At 33.5% G+C, this 12,422-nt stretch overlaps 1 protein-coding gene across 2 annotated transcripts in view; it reads right to left on the reverse strand.

The window, feature by feature from the left end:
* The window catches only part of GLIPR1L2 (GLIPR1 like 2), a 44,319-nt gene that overhangs the window by 19,929 nt on the left and 11,968 nt on the right, over positions 1 to 12,422 (reverse strand). For both annotated transcript variants that reach the window (XM_082419108.1, XM_082419109.1), the window contains exons 2-3: positions 11,003 to 11,248; positions 9,093 to 9,196 (exon numbers count right to left, since the gene is read on the reverse strand). In XM_082419108.1, coding sequence (XP_082275234.1) covers positions 9,093 to 9,196; positions 11,003 to 11,248 — 350 coding nt within the window. The remainder of the gene's footprint in view (positions 1 to 9,092; positions 9,197 to 11,002; positions 11,249 to 12,422) is intronic.

Consider the following 12,422-nt stretch of genomic DNA (forward strand, 5'->3'; position numbering starts at 1 on the left):
TCTCCAATCTCAATCCAGACATCCCTTGTTGATGTAAAAGATAAACAAAAGTAATACATATATATTATTTATAAGTATATGATAGAAAGGAGGAAGCAGAAAAGGGCACCTTTAAAGGGGAAAAAATGTCTCCATCCTCCACTTTCCATCTGTCTCTCCAGAGATAACATCTGTTAACAGCTTCTTATGATTCCTTCCAGAAGAAAGTTTTTCATAAAAATTCTCAGTACTTACATACTTGTGATAGAGACTGCTAGCTGTCAATCTAAATATCTCTTGAAATACTGAAATAACAGTATTTTAGCTTGGCACATTAATGGCTAGTCTCAGTACATTTCCCAACCTCTCCTGCAACTTAGATGTGGCCATGAGATTAATTTTCTATCCAATGAAATGGCAGTAGCAGTGATGTAGCAGTGAAGTAGCACCACTTCCCACCTGGTACTCATGCCGCCAACATGTTTCTTTTCCCTTACTATGAGCTTGAGCTAGCTTATGTCTGTGGCCTGGATTTGATCATGCGGACAAAGACACTGCCCCCAGGGGATGGTGAAGAAACAAAATAGGAGCAACCTGGGTCTTTGAATGACTAATGGAGCACAGCTACCCACCAAACTGAAATTTCCCACTTTTATCTTGAATCACTACATTTTTTGGTAATAGTAACTGTTATAACAAAAATACCTGTTCTTACTTATTATTGTTTTTTATCTTACTTGTTCACCTAACGAGTGAGACCTTTCCATACTGGTACATAGAAAAGTACACCAGTTTTTTCAATGGTTACACAATAATGTACAGTAAGTTAATTGCTTTGTCCCCTATTACTGGAGTTGTTGGTTTTTTAAAATTTCAGTTTCATGCTATTAAAACATGCTCCAATGTGTATCCTTGTATGTATATCTTGGCCAACTTTCATGAAGATATTACTAAGATAAAATCCTGATAAGGAGATTACAAGATTAAATGGTAAGTATATTTTAAATTTTGTTACACTACCAAACCCAGAAAGACTGTACCAATTTATTGCCCTATCGCAAATGCAGAGTATCAATTAAGCTTTTCTATATTCTCAAATGGATGAGTGGAAAGTGATCATTTATTTTTGTTTTTACCTGAATTACTTCAATTATGAGTGAGACTGAATATATTTTCATATGATTCATGGTCATTTTCTTTTCTTTTTAGTAAATGACCTCTTCATATCTTCTGCATGTTATTCTCTTGGGTTGTTTCTCTTTTTCTTTTTGATTTGTATGAATTCTTTGTAAATTAAGGGGACTGTCTCTGCCATATATTCCACACATACATTTTCCAGTATATCAATTTTTCTTTGGCTATTATCTATAGTATTTCTTTAGTCATTAATTAGTTTGAAATTTTTATAAAATCAGATACATATTTTTCGGATTTTAATGTTCTGCTTGGTCTGGCTTTTCGTCAGCACCTCTCCATTTTGGCTAGGCCCAAACTGCAGCTCTGTCTTCTCAGCACTGTGCAGCTTCTGAAATCTCTGTGCAGGTCTTCAGCCTGCAAGTAACTGTTGCTATCTAATCCTTCCAGAATCTCGCTTTGAGGAGTGCAGCTTAGGAGCTGCCCAAGGACTTGCAGAGAACTTGTACACAAGACTTTTGGGGGTCCTTCTCTGCAGCTCCCTCCTCTTTGGGATCCTGTCCTAAATCCTAGGCTACTTAACATCAATCAACACTGATATCTCCTTTGCCCAGAAAATACACAATCTTTGCTTGCTTTGGCTATGGTTTGTACAATAGGATGCTCACAGAGAGAAAACCAAGGCAAATATAGGGTTCCCACTGAGTTCTTTTCTATTTGCAAGGATCATAGCCTTGTATTGGTTGTTTTCTAATGCCTAAAAACAGTTATTTTATATGTTTTGTCCAGTCTTTATAGTTACTTTAAGCAGGAGACTAATTCTTATACCAGCTTACATAATGTCCAGAAGCAAAGTGGATCAAATATTTAAAAGTTAAAAAAAAAAAGAATCGTTAGAAGAAAATGTGAGATAATAATATTTGGGGAAGGCTTGTCTAAGTATGATACAAACCTCAAAACTCATGAAAAAAGTATTGATACATTTTTTTCTACAATGAAACAAAATAATTCTATTTGGCAAAAATAAATTACATTATAAATAAAGTCAAAAGTTAAACATAAAACTAGAAAATATTTGTAAATTATATTACATAAAAGAGCTAATTTTCTTGTACACAAGACACTCCTACAGGTTAAAAAAAAAAAAAGTCCAACAACTTACGAGAAAAACAGTAAATATATAGGAACCATCAGGTCCCAGTAAATGAAATCCAAATATTCTAAAATATAAAAAACAATACTTAAACTCATGAAAAATAGAAGATGAAAATTAAATATATACATAACTCATAGTAGTAAATAGCAAAATACTTGAAAATATATTATCTTAGCAAGGGAGTTTAAATATAGCCCCTCTTATACGCTCATGTAAAAAAAAGTTGTAATAGAAAAAATGGTGTGACTATGATGAATAGATATTTAGTAATATCTATGCAAATTAAAAGTACACATTCTCTTTGGCCTAGGGTTTCCATGACTATATGTTTATATTATAGCTACTAACTCATGTGAGAATTACATGTCTAACTGGATAATTACTGCTTGAAATAAAATTAATAAAATAGCCTAAACGTCCATCAGAAGGAGAGCATTATTCAAATTAATTTTTGTACATCCACTAAAAAAAAAAACAACTGTGAAATTCTTGAAAAGAATCTGGAAACTCTTCACGTGCTCAAATGGAAAGACTTCCAGTTCATATCAAGTGAGAAAATTAAAGAACACCACAAGAAACGTAGTGCGCTCCTGTTTGAATTATGGAAATGCACACATTTGTGCACCCAGACACACATACACAAAGATAGATATACTTTTCTATATGCACAGAATATACCTTTTGGGATAAAATTTTGGAGAGAGTAACTGAAAGACAAGGATGGGAACATTATTTTCTCCTTGGATAGATTTTTCCATCATGAACATGTATCAAGTACTAAACATGATTTATTAAATGACCTAAAATTAGAATACATAGAAAGCAATGAGAAAGACACTATGTCATACGAGATCCTAAGGTCTAGTAAAAATTGTAATCAAAGGAAAATATATAACTGTAAATATCTTCACTATTAAGTAGGATTAAAGATAAATGAATGTAGTATATTTTGATAAAAACAGCAACATATAACAGCCCCTCTCCCTAAAAAGTACTTGCAAGATTAAATATCTCAAAATAATGATATAGAAAACAAAGGAATGAGAAAGGATAAATAACCCCCTAAATCTTTTCTGTTGAAAGATCAATAAAATAGATTAAAACCTCATGAGCAAGAAAGGAAGAAAAATATTCACTATTTACTTCTTTTAAAAGTCCAGCTTTAGATTCAAGTCATTTTCTTCAATCTTAGATCTCTTACCTCCCCCACTGGCCTCTCTTCCCTTCTAATACACCTCTATGCATCAAACTTAACTGCTTCTGAATCTGTATCCTGGCTAACTGCTTCTATGATTTCATACCTGCTTTTACGACAGCTCTTTTCTATTTAAAATACAGACGTTGTATGTATTTGGTTAACGTTGTGTTTTTTTTTTAAATTTCTTTCCCAACAGTCTATAAGTGTTTTCAGGATGAATACCATGTAAAAAATGTGGAATTCTATTGCTTAGTTATTGTTTAAATGTACCTACTATAAACATATTTAAATAAATAAAAGATCCTGCAGGAACCTGCAGATGCAACATGTCTAAAAATAAACAAATCCTTTTTTCTTCCACCCTACATCTTTTCCTAACTCAGTTAATAAAATTATTTATCACTTAAACTTAAATTCTAATGCTCATCTTTGATTGTACCCCCTTCAATATTGAAATTCAAGGCTAATTTAATTAATACTGTTTTATTTTACTTTGTTTTATTTTTCTTAGAAATGTATGTTTTTTATTTTATTTTATTATTATTATTTTTTGACTGTACCACGTGGCTTGTGGGATCTTAGTTCCTCGACCAGATTGAACCCATGCCCTCGGCAGTGAAGGCACGGAGTCCAACCACTGGACTGCGAGGGAATTCACAGAAATGTATAAGTTTTTATCTTTGAAATTGAAAAATAATCACTAGAAAATGGCATATGTAAATATTGTTTCAGTTCACTTTTTCTGATACATTATAAGCTATCTTAATCTTTATATAGGTATCTATACAGATTCTTTTCTTTTGCTTATTATTTTCTTTTTTTTGATTATTATTTCTGTTCCATTTATTCTCTGTTTTTTAGGAACACTTATTTATAGATTTATCACCCTACATGGTTCCTTTCTTTTTCCATATATATTTTTACTTCTATTCTACATATTCATGTTCTGAAATTTTTCAAGATTGTGGTTGACTCATATTTTCCCTATTGCCAAATCTGTTTTATTCTTCCATTCTGTACTAGCTTGCTGTGGCTACCTTAACAATGCCACAAAATTGGTGGTTTAAAAAAATAGAAATTTATTTTCTCAGTTCTGGAGGCCTGAAGTCCAAAATCAAGGTGTTAGCAGGGCTATGCTCCCTCCAAAGGCTCAGAGAAGAAATTCCTTGACTCTTCCAGCTTCTGGTGGCTCCAGAAGTTCCTTGGTTTGTGAATATATCACTCCAACCTCTCCCTCCACAGTCACATTGCCTCCTTCTCTTCTGTGTGTCTAGTGCTGAAATCTCCTCCCTCTCTCTTATGAGGACACAAGTAATTACATTTAGGTCCCACCTGAATAATCTAAGATAAGCGCTTCTTCTGAAGATCCTTATCTTAAACATGTCTTTTGCCATATAAGGCAATATTTACTCTTGACATGTAACTTAATATTCACAGGTTCTGTGAATAGGAACTAGATACATCCTTTGGTGGGGGGCCACCATTCAGTCCATTACACATTCTAATTTTCAATTTGGTTTTCTTTTTTTTTTTTTGGCTGTGTTGGGTCTTTGTTGCTGCGCGCAGGCTTTCTCTAGTTGCTGCGGCGAGCGGGGGCTACTCTTTGTTGTGGTGCACGAGCTTCTCATTGCAGTGGCTTCTCTTGTTGCAGAGCATGGGCTCTAGACACACAGGCTTCAGTAGTTGCATCACGTGGGCCCTAGAGCACGCAGGCTTCAGTAATTGTGGCACATGGGCTTAGTTGCTCTGTGGCATGTGGGATCTTCCCAGACCAGGGCTCGAACCCATGTCCCCTGCATTGGCAGGTGGATTCTTAATCTCTGCACCACCAGGGAAGTCCACAATTTGGCTTTCTTATTTTCATTTCTACCAAGTATTTTATAAGACTGTGATGAATTGATTTTTCTACCAATGATTCTTAAGAAAGATACCTATGACTGCCTATTTTGAGTACATATCAAATAAAACTTCGACTGAGTTGACTAATATATGTGCCAACCTAGATCCTTCACAAGTGGACTTTCCAAAGTTTGTATCAAGGAAAAAATGGTTGATAGAAATTTCAAGACAAAGAAGCCTATGGGACAGGTGAGTGGAAAGAAGAGTAATCCTAACAACTAGTAGGTTCATCTTATCACTATAGTCATGGGAGACCCCTGCAGTCACTACTGCTATTAAGGTCACCACATACCTTCATCTTATCAAACGGAAATGTCATCTTTCCTTCCTCATTTTTTTTTTTTTTTCATTCTTTCAGGAGCATCTCGTACAGTTAACCACTTTGGGCATCATGACTCACGTTCTTCACTTGATTTCCAAGTACTCTTACCAGCATTGTTTGGGTTTCCTTCTTATCTTGTTAGCCTCTTCACTCTCCTTTGTTATCTCTTTTGCCTGAAGTTGAAATACTGTAGTGCTCTAGGACTTAGTCCTTAAATTAAGTCTCCATACTCACTCTTTCATAAGGGGATCTTGTTCAGGACTGTGACTCATTTCTACATCAGGGCCTTTATAGTAGCAGTTTCCTCTACTTCAAAACCTATCCCAGACCCTCATACAGCTAGTTCCTTCTCATGATTCATTTACATTTTCCACATTTATATTTCTACCTAATGTGTCCAAACATAAAACACATCTTCTGATGTTCTTCCTTATCTTAGTTAATGGTATCATCATTTATCCAGTTGTTCAGACTAAAAGCATGGGTATCGCCATAGTTTATTCTATACCTCTTATCCCCAAAGTCAAATCTATCAACTGGTATTTTTAGCTCTACCTTCATAATATATCCAGAAACTGACCTTTTATCATAATTTCCATGGTATAGTAAGCAGAATTCTAAAATGGAGCACAAGCTCCCCTACCCCTGCTATACATGCCTTGCATAATTCTGAGGAAAGTGAATGTAATGGACTTTACTTCCATGATTAAATTATGTTATTTGGCACAGCTGACCTTCAAATAGGGTAATTATCCAGGAAAATATCCTGACCCAATCACTTGGGCACTCTAAAAGCAGAGAGTTTTCTCTGGCTGGTCACAGAAGAGAAGTCAGAGATTTGGATCGTGGGAAGGACCTGATGCGCCTTTGCAGACGTGAAGATGGTGGGAGCCACGCATCAAGCAATGTGGGCAGCCTCTAGAAGCCGAGAGCAACCACTGGCTTAGAACCAGCAAGAAAATGGGGACCCAAGTCCTATAACCATAAGGCATTGAATTCTGCTAACAACCTGAAGGAGCTTGAAAGCAGATTCTTCCCCAGAGTCTCCAGATAAGAACTCAGTCAACATCTTGATTTTGGCCTTTGAGACCCTGAGCAGAGAATCCAGCTATACTGTGCCTGGACTTAAAACCTACAGAACTGTTTAATAATAAGTGGCTGCTGTTTTAAGTCACTAAGTTTGTGGTTTATTATGCAGCAATAGAAAACCAATCCACATGCTAAAATTCTAATCCAAGATACCAGTCTATAGCCTGTATTACAGAAACAATCTCTTAATTGTGCTTGTTTCTCTTTGTACCTTTGTTTTCCTATACTCCATTATCGACACAACAGCAAGAGCAATCTTTTATTGCTAAGTTTTCTTTTCAAAACATAGATGAGGGACTTCCCTGGTGGCGCAGTGGTTAATAATCCTCCTACCAGTGCAGGGGACGTGGGTTCGATCCCTTGTCCGGGAAGATCCCACATGCCGTGGAGCAACTAAGCCTGTGAGCCACAACTACTGAGCCCGCGCGCCACAACTACTGAAGCCCATGTGCCTAGAGCCCGTGTTCCGCAACAAGAGAAGCCACTGCAATGAGAAGCTTGTGTACCACAATGAAGAGTAGCCCCTGCTCGCCGCAACTAGAGAAAGCCTGCGTACAGCAACAAAGACCCAATGCAGCCAAAAATAAATAAATAAATTTATTTTAAAAAACTTTAAAAAAAAAGAATAGGGAGAAAAAAAAAAACATAGATAAGATCATGTCACTTACTTGCTTAAAACTTTCCAATGACTTTGCCATTATGTAGAATAAACCCCCAAATCCTTAACCTGGCCTATGGTATTCTATTTGATTTAGTTGTCACCTAACTCTCTACCTCGTCTCCTACCTCTAACCACAGTTATTCATTTTTCAAACATGCTAAACTTATTCCAAGCTCAGAGATTTTTATATGTGCTCTCACTTTTACCTGAAATATTCTTTAGCCATCTCCTCATCTTTTGGCTTTCAGTTTAAATGCCACCTCCTTTTGCAGCTATCCTATCCATATTCTATACTAGTTATTCCCTATTTGCTTACTGTGCTTTGTTTCTATGGCATATTTTATTATTTAATTAAATATCATTTATTTCTATGTTCACTTATTTATTGTCTCTCTTCCAAGACTACAAACTAAGTATGGTCAGTCTTTATTGGTTTGTCAGTAGACAGATCAGAGCCTTGCATGTAATTGCTGAGCACGTAAATGAAGACTAGTACCCCAGAGGAACCTCTTCCCTCCCCACCACCCATGCCCAGTGGTCTGTTTGAATTTTCAATACCAATCAGTAGTTAACTTTCAAAAGTTTCTCCATGTAATAGATACCATCCCAGTACTTCCCGTCTGTAGGACTGAAAGAGGCCAAAAAAGTTTTGCAATTACTCTACATTCCAAACTTGTTTTGCATGCCTATATTCAAAGTCAGCAAAGCTTCCATTTAAGAAGGGGTTTCTGAACCTAATTCGACTTAATCATAGTTTTGTCGTTTTCCCTATCTAGGGGAATACAATCATTAATTAGTAATCAATGTTTTTTTTTCTTTCTCTTTTTGGTTTAGTCCCAGAAGCATTTTATTTTTTAAGAAATTCCTTCTCAATCCTAGCATGTAGTCAATTTTTCTTGGCATGTTGATTAGGATATTTTCTCACTTCAATTAGACGTCTTAACAATATTACTTATAGTATCATATCGACCTGTAAGAAAACTTGAGACTTTCCAACAAAGTTCTCCAGAGATGGAGGCTATTTTGGAAGGTAGTTTTTTCCCATCATTGGAAAGTTTTCAGGTACAGATAAGTAACCACATGGTAAGTAAGTGTTAAGAATTCAAGGTTCATATGCATAGCTTAACTAGAAGACTTGTGAAGTACTTTTCCACCTCTGAGTTATTACGATTCCTTATATGTATGAGACTAGCCCCAATTAATAATACACTCTCCAGAGGATAGTCAACTAAAAGTGTCCTTCATGTTATAAAACTGATGTACTCTTGAAACAATTCTTACAACATACGTTTCAACACACTTAACCTTATTTTCTTTTGACTTTTTAAAAATAAATATGGAGATAAACAATTTTGGAAAATAATTTAAATCCTGTGTTAATTAGGCTAGGTACTGTGAAATAATACTAAAGTTAAAATTCTCTCAGGAAGTAATATTTGGCTAGTCTATACATAAAATCAATATGCCTAAATATGACTTATTTTATTATGCAATTTAAAATATTTCAATATAAAGTCTTTAATTGTTATCTCATACTTAATTCTTTTATAGTTTGCAAAGACATTTAGAAGAATATGTTGAAAGTTAGGAAAACTTAACCTTGAAAAATCCCCAATTTATTTTTATATTATTTAAAAAATTTAAAGGAACTTACCCTGGTGCATAGTTGCATATGAAAAGTGCTGCATGTTTAATACGTCCAATTCTTGAACATGGAGTAACAGCACAACCAACTTTGTAAGACTTGTCCCAAACAAGCTAAAATAAAATTTTCAAAGAAAACATAAAATTTAATTCTAAACATTTACTCTGCCATAGTACAAACAATAGTATATTCAATACACATAGGACCTTTAACGAAGCAATTCAAGGAATATGAACAATTCTTCATTTGGATGCAGGTAGAGAATTATCATGGATTTAGGGAAGCATTTCCAAAACTGTATTTAGAGAAACACTTTAATAGGTTCTACCAATACTGTATTCTTAGGATAAGAGTCTAAGAAAAACTGATCCAGAATAATGTTTTAGAGCCAAAGGAAGATACCTGCTGAATCAATTTTCGACCTTTTGTTGAATCTGAGAGTTCTAGGTTATTGACAAAGAGGAAGAGGGACATGAGAAGACAAAAAGTTTTGGAAGAATGGAAGTTGTGAATAAAAAGGAAAAAAAGAGGGGACGGTAAGATTATAGAAGGGAAGGAAAAGAAATACAAGAGTAGAAAGTAATTGAATGTTATCAGCTTTTTCTTTTATTGAGGAAATTCCATTACAAAATAAAATGAAGTCTGGGCCTTTCATTAAAAAAATGAGTAAAAGAGCTGGTTCCTGTAAAATAATTTCTTGCAAAATAGGTCTTGGAGTGAAAATATGAGAATAAAGATATTCCAGAAATTCCTGAATGGCTTTAATATTCCTAATACTTACAAGTGAACAACAAGAAAAAATTGTTTTGTTAACCTCTGTGGGAGAGGGAGAAACCATTTGTTTTCCTTTTCTCTATAGCTCAAGTCTTAGTGATTCCAAAAGAAATAGAGTGATGCCTTAAAAGAATAGAGAATAGAATGTCTGTAACAGTTGAAGTTAAACAGGTCAAATGCAGGAAATGAAAATGTCTAGGAAACTAGACTTAAGGTGGAAAAAATACAGAGGAGTAGGTCAGGGAGTAGACTTGATTATTTTACTCAGAATATTGAAGTCATATTAAGGAGTCTAGCTTTGACATGAGTAAGACGGTAGAGAACCACTCTAACTTTTTAGAAGAAAAAATTGATCAAAAAATTTTTGAAACATAAATCATTTGATGGAACAGGAAGACATGAGTTCAACATGAAAAAATTCCAAGATTTTAAGTTCTACATTAGAGTCTATTGACTGAAAAATAATCATCTTTTAAATGATCTTGGAAGTTAATTCAATAGTTTCTTGATTCCTGATACAAATATTTATTGAAGACCTAAATAATGTCATGTTGTTGTGTTGAGAATACATGGATAAGAAGACAAGGTCCCTGCCCTTTGTGTAGTATTAGATATGTAGATGATTATAAAACAATGTAATATGTGAAATAATAAATGTTTGTACAGGAAATAAAAAGTGGTTCAGTATTCTTGGAGTACAAAGTGTAAGAGTGAATTGTTAGACATGAGGTAGGAAAATAATTATATGTATTTGCATTTTAAATATTTTAATCAGTTATATAGTAGTATGTTTACTGATCTGTGCAAAAAAAATAATCTTTTACTTATGTTTATAGTCAACAAACTAAAACTAATTTTTATTTGCTAGTTTCTTTCTTTTCCAGTGTGCATTATTTTAGAAAGGTACCTTTCATCTTTGGGTATGGAGATTAGACTTACTATATTTAAAAGAATGTTTTAATTGCATGGTTCAAATAATAGAAGAAATTATGAACATTCAGAAGATCTAGGACTGATTAGAATTTTGATTCTATTAGAGGTAATAATTTTACCATTTCAGTTTATTTATAAAATTGAAGCAAAATAAAAACTTAGTAGTAAAGCAATTAAGGAGTCTATTGAATTAATAATATAAAATTAGATACCTGTAGATAATTAGAACAGTTATCAGAGCAACTGTTCTTTTCAAAATTGTAGTTTTTCCTCTGTGCAAACCAACTTCTGATAGCAATACTTGCAGTAAATTCATTTTCAGGGCCGACCCACATATTTTCACCAATACCATTAAATCTAGGATGGGCCATTTTTAGTTCTTCTAAATGAATATTACGTTCAAACACACATTTTTTGCCCCATGCTCTAGCAGTCCGTGACAAAGCTACATCCCAAGTCTGAAAAAAAAATGCAAAAAGTAAAGAAGAAAAAATAACAACAATGAGTTTTTTTTTTTTGTGCTCTAAATTATTTTCCTTGAGTTCTCATAATTAGATGTAAGGAAAACAATTCTTATTTTGTGCTTATGAGTCTGGTTTGTGGAATTTATGTAGGAGAAAAAGTGTTTAGAGACAATTATAAATGAAACAACTATTTCCTGAGACAAAGGCTTATGCATATATTTGTAATTAAAAAATCAGATTGTTAGATGATGAAAATGGTTATAATACTCTTACATGTAGTCTATTCAGAAAATGTGTATTTTTAATTCATGCCTTTTATACGTAATAATACAATAACTTAAAATATTTAAGAACTATTTATTGAGCACTGATTATATGCAAATTATTGTATTGTGAGGAATAAAATATGAAGTCAACATAAATTTTGTCCTCTAGTTGCTTACTGTTGTTAGGAGAAAAACCTGGGATAATATATACATACATATACATATATATACAAATACATATATATTTTTTTTATATATATATAATTTTAACACATAGTGGTAGTTGGTAAATGTTATAAAAGAGGCACATGTAAAGTTTTATGGATGTTCCCAGAAATGTAAGAAAATATCACAAGATGCTGCTCCCCTCCATTTATGGAAATATCCAGAAATGTGTATTTCTGACTTATTTAGAGCCTCATTAAATTCATTGTTTAGTTAAGGACAAAAACAAAAACAACACAAATAGAAAAATCAACAAAATATTTGTAAAACCAACATGCTAAATATATACACATTACAGTAAATCTGAAAATAAACATTTCTGAAAAACAATACTAAGATTTCCTTAGAGTTTTCTTGGTTAATTTCATAGATTATACAGAAGTACAATACAGAAAATATATTATAGAAAACTTTAGCATATCCCCTCCCTCCCCACACTATTTCTCTCCCCAGAGGTAATCATAATAATTTTTAAAAAATTATTTATGTATAAATTTCTCTAGCTCCATATACACACACATTCATATATAAGATACGTTAGGGTGTTTTAGATGAGTATTTTATGATTTTTGTCTTTGCACTGTTTTAATCATACCATACACAATATTATTGGCCCGCAACTTGCAGTTTTCACTTAGAGAGATTGTTCCATATTAGCACAACTAGATCTACCTAAT

This window comes from Balaenoptera physalus (assembly GCF_965194825.1).
Source record: "Balaenoptera physalus genome assembly, chromosome: 13".
NCBI classification, from domain to species: domain Eukaryota; kingdom Metazoa; phylum Chordata; class Mammalia; order Artiodactyla; family Balaenopteridae; genus Balaenoptera; species Balaenoptera physalus.